Genomic DNA, 27201 nt, shown 5'->3' with positions numbered 1-27201 from the left:
GACTGGTTAGACAACCAGTACACCGGTTGGACTGGTTAGACAACCAGTACACCGGTTGGACACCGGTTAGACTGGTTAGACAACCAGTACACCGGTTAGACTGGTTAGACAACCAGTACACCGGTTGGACTGGTTAGACAACCAGTACACCGGTTAGACTGGTTAGACAACCAGTACACCGGTTGGACTGGTTAGACAACCAGTACACCGGTTGGACTGGTTAGACAACCAGTACACCGGTTGGACTGGTTAGACAACCAGTACACCGGTTGGACTGGTTAGACAACCAGTACACCGGTTGGACTGGTTAGACAACCAGTACACCGGTTGGACTGGTTAGACAACCATTAAACTGGTTGGACAACCAGTACACCAATACACTAATAAAATGGCCACCCAGACTATTTACATTTGTTTTTACACTGCTGCTACTCGCTGTTTATTATCTATGCATAGTCACTTTACAAATTACCTCGACTACCCTGTACCTCTGCACACTGACTCGGTACCGGTACCCCCTGTATATAGTCTCGTTATTGTTATGTACATTTCTTGTGTTACTTTTTGATTGATTGGATTTTTTGTTGTTAATTATTTAGTAAATATTTTATTAACTCTATTTATTGAACTACATTGTTGGTTAAGGGTTTGTAAGTAAGCATTTCACAGTAAGGTCTACAGCTGTTGTATTTGGCACATGTGACATACAATTTGATTTGATTTGGACTGGTTATAAGCAGAGTAATCAGTACAAATTATACTGCCTGTTACTTACTGTAGCTACTAATCAGATTATAGACACATGTCTAATCAATATAATAAATATCACTATATATATATATATGTCTTAGAAAATGTTTTTACCTGCTTGATGGAGAAGAGTTAGTAGAATAGCGATGGGGAAACACAAGGTCGCCATACTTTGATAAATGACTAAACCTAAACGAGGAAGTATTGTCACGTAGGCTTAGACTTCCTCTTCCTCTAGTAGGTTTTATACCCATAACCACAAATTTCACACAAAACATTGTTTACAATTCTAAAATGTTACATGGCATGTGAAACGACTTGATAACCTGTTTCCAATACATTTTAAATGTATTTAGGAACTGAATATGCACTCCAAAACACTCAGGTATTTGTGAAAGCAAAGACGGGGTAGAATGCATGTTTATCATGTTACAAATCAACTTGTGTTACTGTAAGATTTGTTATTGTGTAGTTATTGTCAAGAGGTGAGTGTAGCTGGTGCATCGAAGTCAGGCGCAGGAGAGCAGAGATGAGTGGACAAAGCACTTTACTAAGGCAATTATTAAAACAGGACGCAATAGCGTCACAAAACAAATGCCCAACTATCCAGTGAGGCAGCACAAAGTACAAAAAACACAAGTACAAAGTACATGCTACCATCAAGCACGGGTAATATAATAAACCCGGCGCAAACCAGCCGGAAGCGTGCCAACCGCAACAATAAACAATTACACACACAGACATGGGGGGAACAGAGGGTTAAATACAGGACATGTAATGAGGGAATGAATACCAGGTGTGTGAGAAAACAAGACAAAACAAATGGAAAATGAAAGGTGGATCAGCGATGGCTAGAAGACCGGTGACGTCGACCACTGAATGCCGCCGAACAAGGAGAGGGACTGACTTCGGAGGAAGTCGTGACAGTACCCCCCTTGACGCGCGGTTCCAGCAGCACGCCGCACCGGCCTCGGGGGCGACCCGGAGGGCGAGGTGCAGGGAAGTCGTGACAGTTATACTATTTCCAACACGTTTTTAGAGTGGGCATTTCTGGTAGGGTAGCCCCTACCAAATTACTGACACCCAAATAGGAGAGCCATGCCTTTCATTAACTAGCAGAAAACAAATAATTCAGTCGATGTTCATACCGGTCATAGATTATAGTGATATTGTCTATATGACTGCAGCTGCCACTGTATTGAAGTCATTGGACACAGATTATCATAGCGCACTGCACTTTATTACAGGCGACAGTGTCACATTGAATGACGCTGGAGAGATGAAGCATTTAATAAATAAAAACATTTAATAAATACCGGACATGAAACGAGACAAGAACAGCGTCAGCAACTAATACTTAAGACAAAAAAACAATCATTGCAGGCAGGCGTGCGTAATAATGGATGATAGGAGTGTGCGATGAAGGGCAGCCTGGCGCCCTCAAGCGTCAGGGGGGAGAAAAGCGGGAGCAGGTGTGACAGTACCCCCCCCCACCTGGGCGAACCAGCCGAGACATGGGCGCTGGGCAAGCCGGTTGGGGCGTGGAGCCCAACAAACCGACAGAGCGTGAGAGCCTGGTGAGCCGGCTGAGGCATGGGAGCTTGGCGATCCGGCTGAGGCAAGACGCCTGTCGATCCTGCTGCAGCGAGGGAGGCGTGATGCAGGGCAACCTGACGCCCTCGAGCGCCAGAGGTAGAGAGCGGAAGCAGACGTGACAGTACCCCCCCCCCCCCCCCCCCCTTTTTGAGGCACCCCCTGGCGTCCCACCTGGGCGAACCGGCCGAGACATGGGCGCTGGGCCAGCCTGTTGGGGCATGGGAGCCTGACGATCCGGCTGAGGCAAGATGCCTGTTGATCCCGCTGCAAAGAGGGAGCCCGATGATCAGGTGGAGCGTGACGAGGGATGGGAAGGCGCCAAGCCAACCGAGGCAAGGAAACCTCACGAGCCAGCCAGGGCGTGGAAGTCTGACAGGCTGGCTTAGGCACCCGCGGTTCCATCGGCTGCGGAATCCACCCCGACGTCACCAACAACAAAAAAACTCCTGGACCAGCTGGGCGAACAAGAACTGACGATCCGGCTGAGGCCCGGCGTGGGATGGGCGCCATCCGAGCCAACCGGGGCAAGGAAACCTCTCGAACCAGCTAGGGCATGGAAGCCCGACGAGCTGGCTAAGCACCACCGGTGCGGTGGCGACCCAGAGCCGATGCCACCATACCAACTGGAACACCAGTACTCCCCGATGCTTCGTGTGATGGCTTCTGCATTCTGTCATGTAGAATGACGCGGGAGAGACGAAGCAGGTGTAACGGCGTTCCTCCTCCTCTTCATCCGAAGAGGAGGAGCATGGATTGAACCAAAATGCAGCGTTGGAATAAGACATAATGAATTTATTTAAACAAGACAAAACGAACTATACTTGACAACTAAACAAAATAACAAACCGAAGGTAGACAGACTTGGACCACGAACTTACATGAAACACGAAGAACGAACGAACAAGTACTTACTACAAACAAAACGACGAACGAACGAAACAGTCCCGTATGGTGCAAACATAGACACAGACACAGGAGACAACCACCCACAAACAAACACTGTGAAACTGCCTACCTTAACATGATTCTCAATCAGAGGAGATGAAAACCACCTGCCTCTAATTGAGAACCATATTAGGTACCCATTCACCAACATAGAAACAGAAAACATAGACTGCCCACCCAAACTCACGTCCTGACCAACTAACACATACAAAACTAACAGAAAACAGGTCAGGAACGTGACAGCAGGTACGGAGAGTAAAACATTTAATAAATAACGGACATGGAACGAGACAGGAACAGCGTCAGCAAACAGGTAACACAAACAAAAGACAATTAATGCAGCAGCAGGGAACAGAGCAAGGGAACTGACAAATATAGGGGAGAAAATAAACAGATGATGAATGAGTCCAGGTGAGTCCAATATCGCTGATGTGCATGATTAGGGAAGGCAGGTGTGCGTAATAGATGGCAGGAGTGTGCGATGAAGGGCCACCTGGCGCCTGAGGGGGAGGGAAGAGCGGGAGCAGACGTGACAGACAGATTCAGTACACATCACTGCATTCTGTATCATAAATTAGGGTGGCCCTCTCTGAAGTCATCCTGCATAAACCTCCGCCGTACCTTACTTTATTGTTAACTTACAGATGTACAAGACACCAGACCCGATCTCAGAGATGGAGAACTCTGGAGATCCCTTTGATCTCCACTGAGTTAGATAAATCTGCTTTAGTTTTTTTTGCTCCTTTCTTGTGGAATAATCTCTGTGTATTGATGTGTATATTGATGTGTATTGTGTATATTTCAAAAAATAAATAAATGTAACCTTTATTTAACTAGACAAATTCTTATTTACAATGACGGCCTACCCCGACCAAACCCGGACGACGTTGAGCCAATTGTGCGTCACCCTATGGGACTCCCAATCACAGTCGGATGTGATACAGCCTGGAATTGATCCAGGGACTGTAGTGACACCTCTTGCACTGAGATATAGTGACTTAGACCGCTACACCACTCGGTAGCCCATTGAACTCACACCTTAATTTGGTTTACAGGAGAGAATGTTTTCAGACTGTTGGTATATATCGATGTGTATATTGATGTGTATAGTGTATTATTGATGTGTATATTGATGTGTATGAAGGGCTCATATGTGAAAGAGACCTTGGTCTCAGCAGGATTCCCTGTCGAAAAAAAAGGTTAAATTAAAATGTAACTTTCAAAGAATGATGCATTTTGTATTATATATTTTTATGCTAAACATTTTGGGACTATATCAACAATGGACTAATGAAACAAATACCAAAATATAGTTTTCATAACAAAACACTCAGTCTTCAAGGCCTCTGAGAGAACAAATTAGAACAAAACAATAAAATACAAAAAGCCTTCCAAGTCGATCATCACAATCCATCTTCATCAACTTTACATCCTTCATCATCATCATCATCATCATCATGGTAATGCTGGTTGTGTTCCCCTTCGCAGACGTTGCATGCATCAACCAATGGTTGCGTGCCACATCATTGACTGTGCCGTCAGGCACCAGATTGCCATTACATACTGTGTGATGTGGTTAGCTGATAAGTGAAATACATATCTAGACATTGTAAAATCTGGAATGCATCAGCAACATCTGTTACGTCTGAGCAGAGGAACACGACCAATATCTCCAGAATGACATCATCATGATGAGACCTGTGTTCAAATACTTTAAGGACCGGTTTCCCAGACACACATTAAGCCTTGTTGTGGACTAAGAAGCCCTTTCAAAGGAGAATCTCCATTTATAGTTTAAGGCTTGAGCTTTGTTTGAGAAACCAGCTCCTTAGCTTTGCTTCAGTCTGTCTAGAGTGCCAGATGGGCAGAGTTTGCAGTTTTCCAATTATTTGATTGGTTCCATTGCACCAGGAAAGCTCAAGGAAAGCTACCTAAAGTATTTGAAATGATTTCAAAAAGTATTTGAACCCAGATCTGATCATGACTGACACCACAAAATAATCAATTTACCAACAGTCTGAAAACATTCTCTCCTGTAAACCAAATTAAGCATGGGTTAATATACTCTAAAGCTAAAATGAGGTCTTGACGCATCTCTCTCAAGTCCTGACACATATCCAGTACTGAAACATCTCTCCCAACTCAAGTTACCCAACAATAATTTCTCCAAAACATATTTTACACAAGAAACCATGGTTACCATAAAGAGTGCAGATGGCCAATCATTTCTACCATCAGAGGAAGACATAGAAGGGTGTACTCAACGGGCTCGTGGTAATGGATGGAGTGGAATATGTGGAATGGTATCAAATGCTATCAAATACATCAAACACATGTTTTCCACATCCATTCCATTTCCGCCGTTCCAGCCATTATTATGAGCCGTTCTGCCTTCAGCAGCCTCCACTGGTCACTGGGTGCCCTAACAGCCCTGGTCAAAGGTAGGGCACTACATAGGGAATAGGGTGCTATTTGAGACTAAAGGCTCTCTGGATTAAGATGGAGGTGTGAACTAGAACATAGAATAGACCTAGAATGCATCGTAGAACGCCTCTTTCTGCTACTGTTGATTCCTCTAAATAGATCTCATTGATTACCTAGGAAAAAAATGTTTCTCTCAATGTGCTTACAATCACAAAAACAACACGTGTTGCAAACCGACTAAAGACAGGAAATGTACAAAATCGTCGTTGTTATATCACAATAATACACAATCACATATAATATGAATAGAAAGCATAATTAAAACCTTTCCTTCATTGTTAAAATGCTTTAAGGTTAAAATCACAACTCTAAATACAATACAGTAATAAGTGCTACAAAAATTCCTAAGGTGCCAACGTACTTAATAAAGTGTTAACTGTGTTTCTCTGTATCGACAATAACAGATATCTGTACAGACTGACACCTATACACAGAACCTTATATAAGAAAATGCTGTATTTACTGTAATAGCTGATGTCCTCTTTGCAACATTGACTCTTGACATGTAGTCAAACCAATCAATTCATTTCTAGCTCATGTTTTTACATATATACTATTAAAGGGATAGTTCACCCAAATTACGAAATGACATATTGGTTTCCTTACCCTGTAAGAGGTTTATGGACAAGGTATGACAGCAATCCATGCTTTGTATTAGAAGGCCTATTCTTACTGTGACACAGAGCAGGAATCACTGTGTGTGTGTGGGGGGGGGGGGGGGGGGGGAATGTATACAGTGCATATAGAAAGTCTACTCTGGTGTTTCTCGTAATCTGACTCATGGCAGCTAATCAGCCGTACCAGTGATTGTCTGGAAGGTGAGCTTCGAGCCTACACCTCGTGTTGATTATTCAGGGTTCATGATTCAGACTACTTTACACGCACAGCAGCAACTTGGCAATGTTCTGTTCTGGTATGTTAATTCTTAGCCAGTCATTTTTAGCACTCTGGTTGAAAAGGTTGGTTCCATCACACTGACACGCTCTTCTGACCTCACTCTGGGCGTGGCTATTTAATGTGCAAAGGATATGACTAGAAGTGATCTCTTATGACTCTTAAAACCTCTCTGGGATAGGTGGGACGGTAGCGTCCCACCTGGCCAAAAGCCAGTGAAAATGCAGAGCGCCAAATTCAAAATAAATTACTATAAAATTCAAACTTTCATGAAATCACACATGCAAGATACCAAATTAAAGCTACACTTGTTGTGAATCCAGCCAACATGTCAGATTTAAAAAAGGCTTTTCGGCGAAAGCAAACTATGCTATTATCTGAGGATAGCACCCCAGTAAACAAAGAGAGAAAATCATATTTCAACCCTGCAGGCGCGACACAAAACGCAGAAATAAAAATATAATTCATGCCTTACCTTTGACAAACTTCTTTTGTTGGCACTCCAATATGTCCCATAAACATCACAAATGGTCCTTTTGTTTCCGATTAATTCCGTCGATATATATCCAAAATGTCCATTTATTTGGCGCGTTTGATACAGAAAAACACCGGTTCCAACTTGCGCAACGTGACTACAAAATATTTCAAAAGATACCTGTAAACTTTGCCAAAACATTTCAAACTACTTTTGTAATACAACTTCAGGTATTTTTTTACGTAAATAATCAATAAAATTGAAGACGGGATGATCTGTGTTCAATACAGGAGGAAAACAAACTGTAGCTAGCTTTCAGGTCACGCGCCTCTAACAAGCAGTACACTTCACTGGAGCCTCATTCTGAACAGTGCTACTTCTTCATTTCTCAAGGGAAAAACCTCAACCAATTTCTAAAGACTGTTGACATCCAGTGGAAGAGGTAGGAACTGCAAGAAGGTCCCTTAGAAATATGGATTCCCAATGAAAACCTATTGAAAAGAGAGTGACCTAAAAAATAAAATCTGAATGGTTTGTCCTCGGGTTTCGCCTGCTAAATACGTTCTGTTATACTCACAGACATGATTCAAACAGTTTTAGAAACTTCAGTGTTTTCTATCCAAATCTACTAATAATATGCATATCTTATCTTCTGGGGATGAGTAGGTTGCATGCTTTTCTCATGCTTTTCATCCAAACGTGAAAATGCTGCCCCCTATCCTAGAGAAGTTAAAATCACATTCCTATCTTAACACACATCATATGCACAATGCAATTGGATGGAAACTTGGCAGATAAAGGGGATATCCTTTCCAAGTTACAGTATTTCGTCCATACACTTTTTAATGACATCACAAAATGAAAAACAATATGACATTTGTTTTCTACATCTCCCCACTGACCATTCCCCCATTCCTTATGTTAGAATTATTGTTACATTATCCACGTTTGACCATGGATAGGGTTTCAGTGGGAAAAGTCTGTTATTGACAAAGACATTCAAAAAAAGTTTAGACATTTTTGAAAATGTATTACAAATAAAAAACTGAACTGTGACATTTACATAAGTATTCAGACCATTTACTAAGTTCTTTGTTGAAGTACCTTTGGCAGTGAATACAGCATTGGGCCTTCTTGGGTATGACACCACAAGCTTGGCACACCTGTATTTGGAGAGTTTATCTCATTCCTCACGGAAGATCCTCTGTCAGGCTGGATGGGGAGCGTCGCTGCACAGCTATTTTCAGGTCTCTCCAGAGATGTTCGATCGGATTCAAGTCCGGGCTCTGGCTGGGCCACTCACGGACATTGAGACTTGTTCCGAAGTCGCTCCAGCATTGTCTTGGCTGTATGCTTCGAGCCATTGTCCTGTTGGAAGGTGAACCTTCGCCGCAGTCTATGGTCCTGATCACTCTGGAGCAGGTTTTCATCAATGATCTCTCTTTACTTTGCTCTGTTCATCTTTCTCTCAATCCTGACTAGTCTCCCAGTCCCTGCCTCTGAAAAACAACCCCACAGCATGATGCTGCCACCACCATGCTTCACTGTAGGGATGGTGTCAGGTTTCCTCCAGATTTGAAGCTTGGAATTCAGGCCAAAGAGTTCAATCTTGGTTTCATCAGACCAGATAATCTTGTTTCTCATGGTCTGAGAGTCCTTTAGGTGTCTTTTGGCAAACTCCAAGCAGGCTGTCATGTGCCTTTAACTGAGGAGTGGCTTCCGTCTGTCCACTCTACCATAAAGGCCTGATTGGTGGAGTGCTGCAAAGATTGTTGTACTTCTGGATGTTTCTCTCATCTCCACAGAGGAACTCTGGAGCTCGGTCAGAGTGACCATCGGGTTCTTGGTCACCTCCCTGACCAAAGCCCTTATCCCCCAATTTGCTCAGTTTGACTGGGTGGCCAGCTCTTGGAAGTGCCTTGGTGGTTCCAAACTTCTTCCATTTAAGAATGATGGAGGCAGCTTTGTTCATGGTGACCTTCAATGCTGCAGACATTTTCTGGAACCCTTCCCCAGATATGTACCTCAACACAATCCTGTCTCGGAGCTCTACGAACAATTCCTTCAACCGCATGGCTTGGTTTTTGCTCTGACATGCACTGTCAACTGTGGGACCTTATATAGACAGGTGTGTTTCTTTCCAAATGATATCCAATAAATTGAATTTACCACAGATGGACTCCAATCAGCTTGTAGAAACATCTCAAGGATGATCAATGGAGACAGGTTGCACCTGAGCTCAATTTCGAGTCTGATAGCAAAGGGTCTGATTACTAAAGTAAATAAGGTATTTCTGTTTTATATTTGTAATAAATTTGCAAATATTTCAAAAAACCTGTTTTCAATTTGTCATTACGGGGTATTGTGTGTAGATTTATGAGGGGGGGGAATTATTTAATCAATTTTAGAAAAGGTCAAATGATCTGAATACTTTCCAAATGCACTGTTCGTAGTCCTTGCATCTGAAGCTCTCTGACGCTCTCTCTCCTTTTGTCCAGACATCATCAGATACAGTTGAAGTTGAAAGTTTACATACACTTAGGTTGGAGTCATTAAAACTAGTTTTTCAACCACTCCACAAATTTCTTGTGAACAAACTATAGTTTTGGCAAGTTGGTTAGGACATCTACTTTGTGCATGACACAAGTAATTTTTCCAACAATTGTTTACAGACAGATTATTTCACTTAGAATTCCCTGTATCGCAATTCCAGTGGGTCAGAAGCTTACATACATTAAGTTGACTGTGCCTTCAAACAGCTTGGAAAATTCCAGAAAATTGTCATGGCTTTAGAAGCTCCTGATAGGCTAATTGAATTAAAAGCTAATTGACATAATTTGAGTCAATTGGAGGTGTACCTGTGGATGTATTTCAAGGCCTACCTTCAAACTCAGTGCCTCTTTGCTTGACATCATGGGAAAATCAAAAGAAATCAGACAAGACCTCCACAAGTCTGGCTCATCCTTGGGAGCAATTTCCAAATGTCTGAAGGTACCACGTTCATCTGTACAAACAATAGTACGCAAGTATAAACACCATGGGACCACGCAGCCGTCATACCGCTCAGGAGGTAGACGCGGTCTGTCTCCTAGAGATGAATGTACTTTGGTGCGAAAAGTGCAAATCAATCCCAGAACAACAGCAAAGGTCCTTGTGAAGATGCTTGAGGAAACAGGTACAAAAGTATCTATATCCACAGTAAAACGAGTCCTATATCGACATAACCTGAAAGGCCGCTCAGCAAGGAAGAAGCCACTGCTCCAAAACCGCCATAAAAAAGCCAGACTACGGTTTGCAACTGCATATAGGGACAAAGATCATACTTTTTGGAGAAATGTCCACTGGTCTGATGAAACAAAAATAGAATTGTTTGGCCATAATGACCATCGTTATGTTTGGAGGAAAAAGGAGGAGTCTTGCAAGCCGAAGAACACCATCCCAACCGTGAAGCACGGGGGTGGCAGCATTATGTTGTGGGGGTGCTCTTCTGAATTAGGGACTGGTGCACTTCACAATTAGATGGCATCATGAGGAGGGGGAAATTATGTGGATATATTGAAGCAACATCTCAAGACATCAGTCTGGAAGTTAAAGCTTGGTCGCAAATGGGTCTTCCAAATGGACAATGACCCCAAGCATACTTCCAAAGTTGTGGCAAAATGGCTTAAGGACTGATATTAAGGAATATGACTTTCCTCAATTGGATCCTTAGTTCGTACCCCCCAGGTCAATTGAACTTATCCCAGAGGCTGCTCCAAATCACCCTCCGGCGGAGAAGAGCTATTAGGAGTGGACTTTTAGTCCAACTCAGGAGGCGTGCACACCATCCACCCCTTCTGAGTATATTACTCGCTAATGTTCAGTCTCCGGACAATAAAGTAGATGAGTTCAGAGCAAGGATCTTCTTACAGAGAGACATCAAGGACTGTAACATACTCTGTTTCACAGAATCATGGCTCTCTCCGGAAATACTGTCCCCGTACATACAGTCAGCTGGGTTCTCAGTACATCGGGCTGACAGGAATAAAGAACTCTCCGGGTAGAAGAAAGGCGGCAGTGTATGTTTCATGATTAACTACTCATGGTGTTAAAGTGATAACGTACAAAACTCAAGTCCTTTTGTTCACCCGACCTAGAATACCTCACAATCAAATGCTGACCATATTACCTCCCAAGAGAATTCTCTTTGGTTATAGTCACAGCCCTGTATATTCCTCCTCAAGCCGATACCACGATGGCCCTCAAGGAACTACACTGGACTTTGTGCAAACTGGAAACCACATATCCTGAGGCCGCATTTCTTGTAGCTGGCGATTTTAACAAAGCAAATTTGAGGAAAACGCTACCATAGTTCTATCAACACATTGACTGTAGTACTCGCGCTGCTAAACCGCTCGATCACTGTTACTCCCACTCCCGGGATGCCTACAGGGCCCTCCCCCGCTCTCCCTTTGATAAATCAGATCACGACTCCATTTTGCTCCTCCCTTCCTATAGGCAGAAACTCAAACAGGAAGTACCCGTGCTAAGGTCTATTCAACGCTGGTCTGACCAATCGGAATCCATGCTTCAAGATTGTTTTGATCACGCTGACTGGGATATGTTCCGGGTAGACTCTGAGAATAATATTGACGTATACACAAACACGGTGACTGAGTTCATCGGGAAGTGTATAGGGGATGTTGTTCCCACTGTGACTATTTAAACCTATCCAAACCAGAAACCATGGATGGATGGCAGCATTCGTGCAAAACTGGAGGCCTGAACCACCCCATTTAACCATGGCAAGGTGACTGGAGCACTCACTTCAGTCATCATGAAGTGCTTTGAGAGGCTCGTTAAGGATCATATCACCTCTAACTTACCTGACCCACTTCAATTTGCATACCGCCCCAATAGATCCACAGATGATGCAATCGACATCGCACTTCACACTGCCCTATCCCATCTGGACAAGAGGAATACCTATGTAAGAATGCTGTTCATTGACTACAGCTCAGCCTTCAACACCATAGTACCCTCAAGCTTATCATTAAGCTTGGAGACCTGGGTCTGAACCCCGCCTTGTGCAACTGGGCCCTGGACTTCCTGATGGGCTGCCCTCAGGTGGTGAAGGTAGGAAAAAACACCCCCAATTCGCTGACACTCAACACAGGGGCCCCACAAGGGTGCGTGCTAAGCCCCCTCCTGTACCCCCTGTTCACCCATGACTGCGTGGCCATGCACGCCTCCAACTCAATCATCAAGTTTGCAGACTACACAACAGTAGCAGGCCTGATTACCAACAATGACGAGACAGCCTACAGGGAGGAGGTGAGGGCCCTGGCGGAGTGGTGCCAGGAAAATAACCTCTCCCTCAACGTCAACAAAACGAAGGAGCTGATTGTGGACTTCAGGAAACAGCAGAGGGAGCACGCCCCTATCCACATTGACGGGACCGCAGTGGAGAACATGAAAAGCTTCAAGTTCCTTGGCGTACACATCACTGATGATCTCAAAGGGTCCACCCATACAGACAGTGTGGTGAAGAAGGAGCAACAGCACCTCTTCAACCTCCGGAGGCTGAAGACCCGCAAACTTTTACAGATGAGCAAATTGACTGTTAAATAGCCATCACTAGCCGGCTAACACCTATTTACTCAACCCTGCACCTTAGAGGCTGCTGCCCTATATACAGAGACATTGAATCACTGGTCACTTTAATAATGGAACACCAGTCACTTTAATAATGTTTACATACTGCTTTACTCATCTCATATGTATATACTGTATTCTATTCTACTGTATTTTAGGTAATGCCACTCCGACATTGCTCGTCCTAATATTTATATATTTCGTAATTCCATTCTTTTACTTCTAGATTTTTGTGTATTGGTGTGAATTGTTAGATACTACTGCACTGTTGGAGCTAGGAACACAAGCATTTCGCTACACCCGCAATAACATCTGCTAAATATGTGTATGTGACCAATAAAATTTGATTTGATGTCTATAAGTCAACAATTAAGTAAGGTACAGTGGAGGTTAATGCAGGAGGGCTTTATAAACTAAAAGAGTGCAATGCATAGGCTTCAATACAGTGACAGCTGCGTTCATACAGACAATTTCGCCATAGTCTAAATAACCGGTATGAATGTTTACTGATTTATTTGTTTTCTGCTAGTTAATGAAAGGCATGGCTCCCGTATTTGGGTGTCAGTAATTTGGTAGGGACTGCTCTAACAGAAATGTGCATGTTAAAAACGTGTTGGAAATACTTTAATTACACAATAACAAATGTTATATTAACAAAAATGTATTTGTAACATGATAAAAATGCATTCTACCCCGTCTTTGCTTTCACAAATACCTGAGTGTTTTGGAGTGCATATTCAGTTCCTAAATACATAGGTTATCAAGTCATTTCACATGCATGGAACATGTTAAAATTGCAAACAGAATGTGTTAATCTTCCGGTTATGGGTGTAAAAAGCTACTGGAGGAAGTGGAAGTATAGGCCTATGTGACAATACTTCCTCATTTAGGTTTAGTCATTTATCAAAGTATGGCGACCTTGCGTTTCACCGTAGCTATTCTACTAACTCTTCTCCATCAACCAGGTAAGATCATTTTCTAAGACATCTGTATAGTGAAATTAATTATATTGACTAGACATCTGTCTATAATCTGTTAGTAGATACAGTAAGTAACAGGCATTATCATTTGTGCTGATTACTCTTCCTATAACCAGTCTAATCAGTGTACTGGTTGTCTAACCAGTGGGTGACACTGGAAGTCATATGATCTATTGAAGTGTTGTTTTAAGTCGTGTTGTGATATATTGAACTTTACAAGTAATTGATTAAGGCTTTTGAATTGAAAACATGTCATTAACTTTAGGGTAAAGTTTATTGATGTTACTGTCGTTTTAAACATATGTTGAAGCTATAGACTAAAGTAATGAGTAATACAGTACTACTGTGATAAAAAGTTATAAAAGTGTCAGTTATAGGAAAGTCAGTGACAGGAAACTAAACAACGCCATTTGAAGCATAGAAACTTCTAACTACAGGAACTGCGTAGCTCAACTTGTTTTAGAAATTTCGACCACAAATATATGTGCTGAAAAACGCCCACTCTCTGAGCACCCAAGTTATCTATTCTTTTAGGCAGATTAGGTAGTACTTCCTGAAGTTATACTTAATCAAATTGCTTTTACTGAATGGTTTCTGAAACTGAACAGTTGAATTTGTGGATTCGGCTATTTCAGCCACACTCGTTGCTGACAGGTGTATAAAATCAAGCATACAGCCTTGCAATCTCCATAGACAAACACTGGCAGTAGAATGGCCCTTACTGAAGAGCTCAGTGACTTTCAACATGGCACCGTCATAGGATGCCACCTTTCCAACAAGTCAATATGTAAAATGTCTGCCGTGCTAGAGCTGCCCTGGTCAACTGTCAGTGCTTAGTAACAACGGCTCAGCCGGGAAGTGGTAGGTTACAAAAACTCACAAAACGGGACCGCCGAGTGCTGAAGCGGGTAAACATTTTCTGTCCTCGGTTGCAACATTCACTACCGAGTTCCAAACTGCCTCTGGAAGCAACTTCAGCATAAGAACTGTTCATCGGGAGCTTCATGAAATGGGTTTCCATGGCCGAGCAGCCACACACAAGCCTAAGATCACCAATGCGCAATGCCAAGAGTAGGCTGAAGTGGTGTAAAGCTTGCCACGATTAGACTCTGGAGCAGTGGAAACGTGTTTTCTGGAGTGATGAATCCCGCTTAACCATCTGGCAGTCCGACAGACTAATCTGGGTTTGGCCGATGCCAGGAGAACACTACCAGCCAGAATGCATAGTACCAACTGTAAAGCTTGGTGTAGGAGGAATAATGGTCTGGAGCTGTTTTTCATGGTTCGGGTTAGACCCCTTAGTTCCAGTGAAGGGAAATCTTAACGCTACAGCATACAATGACATTCTAGATGATTATGTGCTTCCAACTTTGTGGCAATAGTTTGGGGAAGACCCTTTCCTGTTTCAGCATGACAATGCCTCCATGCACAAAGTAAGGTCCATTCAGAAATGGTTTGTCGAGATTGGTGTGGAAGACCTTGACTGGCCTGCACAGAGCCCTGACCTCAACCCCATCAAACACCTTTGGGATGAATTGGAAGGCCGACTGCGAGCCAGGCCTAATCGCCCAACATCAGTGCGCGACCTCACTATTGCTCTTGTGACTGAATGGAAGCATGTCCCCGCAGCAATGTTCCAACATAAGAAAAGCCTTCCCAGAAGAGTGGAGGATGTTATAGCAGCAAAGGGGGGACTAACTCCATATTAATGCCCATGATTTTGGAATGAGATGTTCGATGAGCAGGTGTCCACATACTTTTGGTCATGTAGTGTATGTTGTGTAAGATATACTAGTTATTTATCGTAAAGGTATGTGTAACTACTTTTTTAGCACAGCTGTGCAGCGATCATTGGTACTATTTCATCCCTCAACTAAAATATAGGCCTAGTCCCAACACATATCTATAGTTGCTAGCCAAGCCGGCTGACCGTATAGGTTAGGTTGTCAGAGACGGGACTCTCTGTAGTCTTTTTGTTCTATATCTATGGACAAGACCTAGTCGCTCATCTAAATGTTCCGTTGCCATACTGGCTGGCAAAGCTCGTATCCCTTCCTTTCTAGCTAGCCAACTACAGCTAACACAGTCACAGCCAGAATAACAGCAAAGTAGCTGCATTTGCGTTTGTTTAAGTTGTTTTCTGGTTACATTTATTTGTACACATCCATAACAATGAGCTAATGATCCGCGATTTCGACCTGGCATAGAAAATGTGCTCGCTCATCAGGACAATGTTGTTCAGAGGAGCTAGCCAACTACACAGTTAAAACAATCACTTCAAACTTAAGCTGGAAACATAGCAAACTAGCAAACTAGCTGCATTTCGTTTGGCCTGTTTTTCTATTCACATTTCTTTGTATATATCCATAAAAATTCTTCTGTTTCATGATTTTGATTGGCTGACAGAAGATCTCTCGTCCTAACACGCTAATCCTCTATGGGACAGTGGAGATCGAATTTCAATATTGAAACAATGTTGAAAATGTCAGACCAAATATTAGGCTAGAATCAAGGGGAAATAATGTCTAGATTAGTTTTACAGTGGAGATCAAGTTAATGAATTGCCCGGCTGGGCTGATGGGACAGTGGAAGCGCTGTGATTTCTCAGATAGAAAAGAAAACAAGATGCCCATTTTTGCGTCGTAGGCTTAGAATGCCTTAAAACGCGTCTTAACCAATCGCAATGCTTGTTTGACCAACCTTTTGTAGAAAATGGGTTAATCATTGAAAAATGTGGCAAATACGGTGTATAGGGAAATTCCAACCCAAACTCCAAAAGATGCAAACAGGTTGTTTTTTTTCAATCAGGAGATTATGTGTCAGCACGTTTGGCTATTTGCAAAAATTATCAATTTGCACATATTCCTTTGGGGAGTTGCATTGTGAAATTCATACACAGTGCATCAGAAAGTATTCAGACCCCAGGATAAAATGGATTAAATAGTATTTTTCTCCTCACAATCTACACAGAATACCCCATAATGACAAAGGAAAAAAAGGTTCTACATATTTTGGGGGCAATACATAAACTCTGCAAAAAAAGAAACGTCCTCTCACTGTCAACTGCATTTATTTTCAGAAAACTTAACATGTGTAAACATGTAAATATTTGTATGAACATAACAAGATTCAACAACTGAAACATGAACTGAACAAGTTCCACAGACATGTGACTAACAGAAATGGAATAATGTGTCCCTGAACAAAGGGGGGGGGGTCAAAATCAAAACTAACAGTCAGTATCTGGTGTGGCCACCAGCTGCATTAAGTACTGCAGTGCATCTCCTCCTCATGGACTGCACCAGATTTGCCAGTTCTTGCTGTGAGATGTTACCCCACTCTTCCACCAAGGCACCTGCAAGTTCCCAGACATTTCTGGGGGGAATGGCCCTAGCCCTCACCCTCCGATCCAACAGGTCCCAGACGTGCTCAATGGGATTGAGATCCAAGCTCTTCGCTGGCCATGGCAGAACACTGACATTCCTGTCTTGCAGGAAATCATGCACAGAACGAGCAGTATGGCTGGTGGCATTGTCATGCTGGAGGGTCATGTCAGGAGGAGCCTGCAGGAATGGTACCACATGAGGGAGGAGGATGTCTTCCCTGTAACGCACAGCATTGAGATTGCCTGCAATGACAACAAGCTCAGTCCGATGATGCTGTGACACACTGCTCCAGACCATGACGGACCCTCCACCTCCAAATCAATCCCACTCCAGAATACAGGTCTTGGTGTAACGCTCATTCCTTCGAAGATAAATGTGATTCCGACCATCACCCCTGGTGAGACAAAACCACGACTCGTCAGTGAAGAGCACTTTTTGCCAGTGCCGTCTGGTCCAGCGACGGTGGGTTTGTGCCCATAGGCGATGTTGTTGCCGGTGATGTCTGGTGAGGACCTGCCTTACAACAGGCCTACAAGCCCTCAGTCCAGCCTCTCTCAGCCTATTGCGGACAGTTTGAGCACTGTTGGAGGGATTGTGCGTTCCTGATGTACCTCTGGCAGTTGTTATTGCCATCCTGTACCTGTCCGGCAGGTGTGATGTTCAGATGTACCGATCCTGTGCAGGTGTTGTTACACATGGTCTGCCACTGCGAGGACGAACAGCTGTCCGTCCTGTCTCCCTGTAGCGCTGTCTTGGGTGTCTCACAGAACGGACATTGCAATTTATTTCCTTGGCCACATCTGCAGTCCTCATGCCTCCTTGCAGCATGCCTAAGGCATGCAGATGAGAAGGGACCCTGGGCATCTTTCTTTTGGTGTTTTTCAGAGTCAGTAGAAAGGCCTCTTCAGTGTCCTACGTTTTCAAAACTGTGACCTTAATTGCCTAGCGTCTTTAAGCTGTTAGTGTCTTAACAACCGTTCCACAGGTGCATGTTCATTAATTGTTTATGGTTCATTGAACAAGCATGGGAAACAATATTTAAACCCTTTACAAGGGTTTACAAGTTTTTTTTTGCTGAGTTGATATACAGCTCTGGAAAAAATTAAGAGACCACTGAAAAATTATAAGTTTCTCTGGTTTTGCTATTTATAGGTATGTGTTTGGGCAAAATTACATTTTTTTGTTTTATTCTATAAACTACTGACAACGTTTCTCCCAAATTCCAAATCTGCCCGATTCCAGCCTTGCTGAAGCACCCCCAGATCAAACCGATCCTCCACCAAATTTAACAGTGGGTGCGAGACCTGAAGAGGTCTTCAAGCCAGTGTCTCGCACCCACTGTGAAATTTGGTGGAGGATCGGTTTGATCTGGGGGTGCTTCAGCAAGGCTGGAATCGGGCAGATTTGTCTTTGTGAAGGACGCATGAATCAAGCCACGTATAAGGTTGTCCTGGAAGAAAACTTGCTTCCTTCTGCTCTGACAATGTTCCCCAACTCTGAGGATTGGTTTTAGCAGGTCAATGCACCATGCCACACAACCAGGTCAATCAAGGTGTGGATGGAGGACCACCAGATCAAGACCCTGTCATGGCCAACCCAATCTCCAGATCTGAACCCCATTGAAAACCTCTGGAATGTGATCAAGAGGAAGATGGATGGACATAAGCCATCAATCAAAGCCGAGCTGCTTGAATTTTTGCGCCAGGAGTGGTATAAAGTCACCCAACATCAATGTGAAAGACTGGTGGAGAGCATGCCAAGACGCATGAAAGCTGTGATTGAAAATCAGGGTTATTCCACCAAATATTGATTTCAGAACTCTTCCTAAGTTAAAACATTAGAATTGTGTTGTTTAAAAATGAATATGAACTTATTTTATTTGCATTATTCGAGGTCTGACAACACTGCAGCTTTTTTGTTATTTTGACCAGTTGTCATTTTCTGCAAATAAATGCTCTAAATGACAATATTTTTATTTGGAATTTGGGAGAAATGTTGTGAGTAGTTTATAGAATAAAAAAAAAACATTTTCATTTTACCCAAACACATACCTATAACTAGTAAAACCAGAGAAACTAATAATTTTTGCAGTGGTCTCTGTATATAAAAAAAAGCAAAAAATGAAATATCACATTTACATAAGTATTCAAACCCTTTACTCAGTACTTTGTTGAAGCGCCTTTGGCAGCAATTACAGCCTCGAGTCTTCTTGGGTATGATGCTACAAGCTTGGCACACCTGTATTTGGGGAGTTTTTCCAATTTTTCTATGCAGATCCTCTCAAGCTCTGTCAGGTTGGATGGGGAGGGTCGCTGCCCAGCTTTTCTCAGGTCTCTCCAGAGATGTTCGATCAGGTTCAAGTCCGGGCGCTGCCTGGGCAACTCAAGGACATTCAGAGACTTGTTCCAAAGCCACTCCTGCGTTGTCTTGGCTGTGTGCTTAGGGTCGTTGTCCTGTTGAAAGGTGAACCTTCACCCCAGTCTGAGGTCCTGAGCGCTCTGGAGCAGGTTTTCTTTAATGATCTCTCTGTACTTTGCTCCGTTCATCTTTCCCTCGATCCTGACTAGTCTCCCAGTCTCTGCCGCTGAAAAACATCCACACAGCATGATGCTCCCACCACCATGCTTCACCGTAGGGATGGTGCCAGGTTTCCTCCAGACACTTTGTCATTATGGGTTATTGTGTGTAGATTGATGAGGATTTCATTTATATTTAATCAATTTTAGAACAAGGCTGTAACGTAACAAAATGTGGAAAAGTCAAGGGGTCTGAAAACTTTCCAAATGCACTGCCTCATTCATCTATTTGTCTTGCTGGAGTTATTCTTCATCTTTTTTTGTTCTTCTTCTGTCTGTTTATTTCAGTGTCCAGCTCTGAGACCCCTGTGTTTGTGGAGAAGGGACAGGATGTTCGTCTGGATGTCCCGGGATATATGACAGTTAAAGAGAACCTGAAAAGGTTGAATAGTTTTAAGTGGATGTTTAACACATCAGACAATGTAGTAACATACATCCATGAAATCGAGTCACAAATCACCCCTAAATACCAAGGCAGGGTTGAGTTTAGTGAGGGAAACTTCTCTCTACTACTGAAGAACCTACAGGAAGGAGACAGTGGACTTTATGACGCAGGAGTGAGTGGTGAAAAAAACAAAGATGTTGCCAAGTACCAGATATCAGTTCAAGGTAGGTTTCTTCTTCTCTCTGTTTTTCTGTACAGTGACAGCTATTAGGATAATCCGTTTAATTCAGTCTGTGAAGTTAACCATGTTGGTCTATTTGTTTTCAGAGAGAGTTGAGCCACCAGTCCTGACAGTGAACTCTGTCTCCTTCATCAATGCCATCTGTAACGTGACAGTGACCTGCAGAGGCCAGAAAACCTCTGTCACCTCCAGCTGTAACAGCGGCACCTGCTCTCAGGTGGGAGGAGAGAGTAGAGGGGCTGAGACCTCCACTGTCCCCCTGCTCTCTGTCTATGTGGCAGGGGGTTCCATCATCTGTAACCACAGCAACCAAGTCAGCTGGGCCAACGACACCAAGGAGATCGAAACTATTTGTGCATCCAAATCTAGTAAGACATGAACCCGTGCATGCATACACACACACATAAACACACACACACACACATAATATGCTTTGTTGACTTTGCGATTGTATTTCCAAGAGCGGGACGAAGCAGACCACAACTACGCTGTCACAGTCCGGATACAAAGTCCTTTCATCATCATCATCTTTGTTGTATGCGCCCTGATTCGTTGGTGAAAGCTAAATAAAGGTAAGCTCACTGTTCCTTCTGCAAGATCGCTCTTATTTCAGAAACATCCTTATATTAATAAAACTATTGTGAATACTGTTGATAACCGTGAACGATTCTGAAGATCTTAGTTTTAAATATTTGTTGTATTTCTATGTGGTTGATTTATTTTATAAACACAGATTATGCTACAGTTTGGGTAAGATAGCCAGTGGTGTAAAGTACCTCAGTAAAAATACTTTAAAGTACTACTAAAGTAGATTTTTGGGGTATCTGTACTTTACTTCTTATATTTTTGTTAACTTTAACTTTTACTCCACTATGTTCCTAAATAAAATTATGTACATTCCTATATAAATATATATATAATTTACTCCATACATTTTCCCTGACAACCAAAAGTACTCATTACATTTTGACAAGAAAATGGTCCAATTGACAGACTTACCAAGAGAACACTCCTAGTCGTCTCTACTGCCTCTGATCTGGCGGACTCACTAAACACAAATGCTTTGTTTCTATCCATGAATAAAGAACACAAAAATTGTACCATCTGGTTTGCTTAATATAAGGATTTTTTAAAGATGTTTACTTTTGATACTTAAGTATATTTTAGCAATTCCATTTACTTTTGTTACTTAAGTTTATTTAAAACCAAATACTTTTTGACTTTTACTCAAGTAGAAATGTATTGGGTGACTTTTACTTTTACTTGAGTCCTTTTCTATTATATATACGAAAGTATGTGGACATCCCTTCAAATTAGTGGATTCAGCTATTTCAGCGACACGCATTGCTAACAGGTGTATAAAATCAAGCATACAGCCATGCATTCTCCATAGACAAACATTGCCAGTAGAATGGCCTTACCGAAGAGCTCAGTGACTTTCAACGTGGCACCGTCATAGGATGTCACCATTCCTAGAGAAAAGCCTTCCCAGATATTTAAACTTCACTGTGTCATTGTTGATGACATACAGTAAAACAAAAATTGCAGCTAATGAAAAATGTATAAATTCTAAATTAATTAATTAATATTGCTATATTATAGAGCATTTAACTACTGAGAAATATTAAATGTATTGATTTAATGTCATTACAGACCTTGTTTTATACCTGGGTTACCATTCATAAATTCATAGCAAAGTTGTTACTGAATGTCTTTATTCTCCAGAATCCAAGTAACAGTCTCCAGGTCCAGCATCACAGGTCTCCAGGTCCAGCATCACCCACCATCTACAGTGAGATGGGACATCCCCACACCCAGCCTGGTAACCACCCAACCATGGTGGGAGACTACCGTCCCCAGCCTGGTAACCACCCCACAATAGTCGGAGACCACCACCTGAGAACCACCCCACCATAGTCAGAGACCACCACCCCCAGCCTGAAAACCACCCCACCACAGTCAGAGACCACCATCCCCAGCCTGAGAACCACCCCACCATAGTCGGAGACCACCACCCCCAGCCTGAGAACCACCCCACCACAGTCAGAGACCACCATCCCTAGCCTGGTAACCACCCTACCATGGTGGGAGACCACCGTCCCCAGCCTGGTAACCACCCTACCATAGTCGGAGACCACCCCCCCCCCCCCCCCCCCCCACCCCACCGTGGTTGAAGACCAGCCTCCACCTGAGGACCTCCCCACCGTGGTTGGAGACCAGCCTCCACCTTAGGACCTCCCCATGGCCTCCATGACCTCCATGCCTGAGAGTTTATATGCTATGGTGGGGAAAAAGACTAGTAAACAATCATCTGGAATTTTAACATCGGGATTCTATATATATATGCACCTTTTAACCTTTGTCCCCACATTCACGGAGACAGCATTCAATTCGGCTCAATTGGAAATTAACTTTAAATGTGCATAGCTGACAGAGCGTAATCAGATTGAATGCTGGCCTAAGGCCTGGATTCAATCCGGAATGTAGAATATCCGTACTATTGTGTGATTGAAATTTAACGGCAATGTACCTGCGTTTGTAGCAAGGCCTGAATAGCCCAGGTGTGATATGGTTTGTCAAGAAAGCAGCATGACAAAAATATAATGCCAAGTTTTCGAACTACCGTTATATTCTTTGAGAAGATATATAAAGCAATCTGAGCATTTGAACAACACCATAAATACACCCTTTTCACACAAAAAACAAACAAATCACCACTGCTGCATATGCTGCCACAGTTTTGCACAGATTAGATTACACTAGTTAATACAAGTTACCAGCTCACAAACTAATGTTGAGAGCAGCAGGGTCTGGGATAACGCTAACATCACGTAGATGCAATAAGTGATTTAAAAAAAATCTAACTGGGGATAGCTAGCTAACAATGTCACAAAGCATGATGCGTTAGCCAGTTAAAGTTCATTCTGAAATAATAATATTTCTGAGTTAGTCAGATATGAGATTAGAAAGACTTGACATTGGCATGGGAGCTAGCTAGCAAGCTACCAGCTAGCTAGCTGCTTATCAAAGGTTGAGAACTGGTTAATTTGACCAACAATTACTGTAGCTGGCTAACTAATTAGATCATGCTTTGTGATACACCCAGTTCAATGCTGTTTTAGTCCACACAACATGTCGCCCTGACACCTGCAGTAGAACTTGACAAACGCAGTGGAAAACATTAAAATTGGCATTTCTGTCATACCAAAAGGTCCTTTGACTCTTGTTGGATGTAGTTGTCTGGATTATCAGGTCCCAGGCTCCCATGACTGTTATGATTATTTATTTACAAGTTCATTACAATTTCCTTTTCGCTTTAGTGCTATCTGAGAGAGTAGATAAAGTCATGTGCAGAAATAACCCTTCTGGCATAAGGGTCCGTGCTATCCGGTATCCTTGGGATGTCTCTACACCATTATAGTTGAAATTTAAAATGGTTAAGATAAGGGTTAGTTTAGCTTTATAGTTATGTTTAAGTTAGTGTAGGGGTTAAGGTTAGGTTTAGGGTAGGGATGTCCCAAGGATTCCGGATAGTACTGACCCTGGCACAAGAGATTCACTGGGAGGAGGAGACTTGGGCAGACCCAGAAGTTCTAAATGCACATTTGAGAACCCCAGGAAGATCCATTTACTTTGTGCTATTATAATTTATGCTATGAAATTCTGCGATTTCATTGGGTCAGTTCCCCCTCATAGCAAATAGCTGGCATCACAACCATGCAATATTTGCAGGCCTGTGTGCCCACAGAGACAGAGGCAGATGCTGCTGGCAGTCACTGGGGAGTAGAGTGGGAAGTTACGGACAGCTTGTTTTGAACAATATATTTTTTTAAACAGGAAAATGTACACATTTACCACGCTTTCATGAGCATTTAAATCATAATCCATAAGTTGTATAATATACATTAAATGAAAAAAATATTGATTTTTCACCAATAACATTACATTTGTCTTACCAATAACAAGAGGGACGGCACCCCTAATGCCCTAATGGGCAAGCTGCAGACTGCATTCACGGTAAATGCTGGATATGTCGGCTCAATTCGAAATTGCCTTTACATTTCTATTGTGATATAACGCAGAAGTGACTCTTCTTATCAACTGTATGCAAGAATTTCCTCTGTTTTGTCTTAGGAATTCAAAATGTTCTGTGTTGACCTTGCCAACCCCCATTGTCTCACCTCCTATTGGTCAACAACTCAGAATTTGAATCCAAACAACTCAGATGCTTATAAAATAGTCTTACATTCCTTGTTCTTTCTCTTGTGTTCCTGACTTGATGTGGTGAGAGACCTCTCTCTGACCATGCTTACAATAATGCCTTATAATGCTTGTTAACACTTTGTACTGTATGTGAATCCATACATTTTGCATAGTAATTAAATACACTTGTATTTAGAATTCCATTCTCATAAATGTAACTGTACTATAGTCTCTTGCATATTGCTAATCATCTTTATGGAGTTAGATAAACAATGTAATAGGTGTCGTAACGTGACTATCATTAAATGTGAAGACTGTTATATTATCCAATCTCTGTGTAATTATTCCTTATGTGATTAAACTAATCGTGTAAACCTTAATTAACTAGGAAGTCGGGGCACCACGGGAAAATGTTTAAAGAGTCTCTATGTCCTGAATTAACTCTTCAGATATTTTCAAATCTTATCGATTACTGTCTTTTATTCATGTATTTTTACCTCGTCAGTCTCATTCCTGAACGTCGTAAACCCTTGGATATCTGCACGAACCCTAGCATAAATCATGAATCAGCAATATACAAATTGGCTTAATTATTTATTTACTAACTAACTAACCAATCACAGAATTACATAAACATACACAGTAGGACATACATTGGTTACTAACATGACACAAAGAAAAGTCCCTAGTGGATGAAACCGATATGACGGCTTGGTAGACAAAGGAAAGGGGTGGGGACAGCTCAAGAGTGGGAAACTCAGAGTTGATAACTACACTCATATGAATGCTAATAATTTGAACATGAACAACCGCTACTTTGAAAATAAATTGCAATTTATATATTTACAATAATCATATTTACGAGTGTATGCCTTTGTTGTCTCTCTCTTTGGTCGCCGGTCCATCTGCTGGATAGATTGCCAACAGAAAGTCTCTGGTTTGTCCACCAGAGATCAAAATCTTTCGTAGTTGTAGCTTGTTATAATGGATACGTCAGAGTACCATTCGGAAATGTTATTGAGAATGGATCTTTCAGAGTACCATTGTTCTTAGATCAGATGTGTTTACCAGACTAAAGTACTTAAACAGCTGCAGCCTAAATAATTGGTCTTTAGTTTGTAGATTTATTTGCCATTTCAACGTAGGAACTCCCATCCCTGCGTTTTTGACGAATGTAAATTTTGTCCTTTATAAGCACTCGCCTTGGAGGGCGGTTCGGTCCCTTTTGTCCCAATGTCTGTGCTCACGTGGGCGTGGCTACTGACTGGGTAAAACTTTACATGAAAGACAATTCTCATTTAGGAGGATAAAATCACATTTCATCTTCTCATAAATAGTTTTGTATTTAATCATATAAGTTCCGCAACATGTAGATGTAAATCTGATATATACATTGTGAATGCTCTTAAAGTTACAATGTTTCTGTCATAACATCTTCAATGATATCACCACACAGTAAATGTTGGACATGACTATTGTTTAAATACCCACGGACCATTCCAACAGGTTGGAATACAGAAATATTGTTACATTATTCAACCTTTTGAGGTTACCATACTGTAAAGTCTTTCTCTGTGTTAACAAAGGGATTTTCAACTTTCATTTTGGCAGAGTAGGGAAAGGAGTTTCGGTATTTACAACCATTATAAAACAGCCCACTTCCCGCTCTACGAGAGAGAGAGCGCGCTGTAAAGCGGACCCACTGTAACCTGATCCTTCAGATCTTCACAGGAGAGTCATGACATAGGCTAATTGCTTGTCTTATTACGAGTCATATATGAAGTATATATAATATACTGTATATGCACATAAAAATATTACTGCCCACTACAGGAAATGGTGACCCCAACGTGATCTATCATTAGGAACTTGTGGATTATATTGATAACTTTGGAGGGACAGTAAGTACAATATTTATGGATACTTTGGACTAAATGGGAGTTTATTCCATTAGATTCCCTGATATATAACGAATATGTAGCTTACATGACGGAGAATATACAAGCAATTTATATTTTTGAGTTAGAATAGAATTGTATTAAAGGAGAATTTCCCCCTTGGGGAATCTGGGCTTGTTTTCATCGTGTCTGAGGCATTTTTAGGACAGTGAGATTTGTTTCACACATAATTTCCCAGGAAGAAGGCAGGACAAGGAAAACAGGTTATTTTGTGACCAAGCCAAAGTCGACTGCTTTGTAGGAGGAGCATCAGACACACCAACTGAGGTATAATGGATTTTGCAAATGGGATGCATCTCAAAATCAGTTAGTTTCACTAGCCCTGTTCTGTATGACTTGTATGACGTGTTTGTGTGTATAACCAACAGCTGGGCTAATGTTGGAGAAGTTACAAGGTTTGATTGAAATCAGGAGAAGCCCTTTGTCTTTGGTGATCAGACTCTAGCACTGGACTGTTCTGTCCATAAACATATTTTTTAAGTTACTATCATTCTTTATATCATTTATTTTTGTTTCATAATGTAGTTTCTTTTAATTTTAGTTTCTCGATTTGCAGTATATTTGCCAATCGGTTGGGCTGTCAGACTTATTTGCCATACCTTTTGCCTCATCCCTCTCAATCATGCAATTATTCAATTCCTCATCAATCCGAGGGGATTTAACCGTTTTTACAGCCATTTTCTTAATGGGTGTA

The 27201-nt window shown here is 42.1% G+C and overlaps 1 protein-coding gene across 1 annotated transcript; it reads left to right on the top strand.

The window, feature by feature from the left end:
• The first annotated feature begins 2264 nt into the window (after positions 1-2264).
• LOC120055406 (SLAM family member 9-like) lies at positions 2265-22178 on the top strand. Its single transcript, XM_039003269.1, has 5 exons — positions 2265-2442; positions 20009-20329; positions 20433-20714; positions 20808-20918; positions 22072-22178. Exons 1-4 carry the CDS (start codon positions 2265-2267, stop codon positions 20903-20905), a joined length of 879 nt encoding a protein of 292 aa, XP_038859197.1. The 3' UTR covers positions 20906-20918; positions 22072-22178.
• The last annotated feature ends 5023 nt before the right edge of the window (positions 22179-27201 follow it).

This window comes from Salvelinus namaycush, chromosome 11 (assembly GCF_016432855.1).
Source record: "Salvelinus namaycush isolate Seneca chromosome 11, SaNama_1.0, whole genome shotgun sequence".
In the NCBI taxonomy this organism is placed as follows: domain Eukaryota; kingdom Metazoa; phylum Chordata; class Actinopteri; order Salmoniformes; family Salmonidae; genus Salvelinus; species Salvelinus namaycush.
Note: the sequence above shows the minus strand (reverse complement) of the source record. Positions and strands in the feature narration are given on the sequence as shown.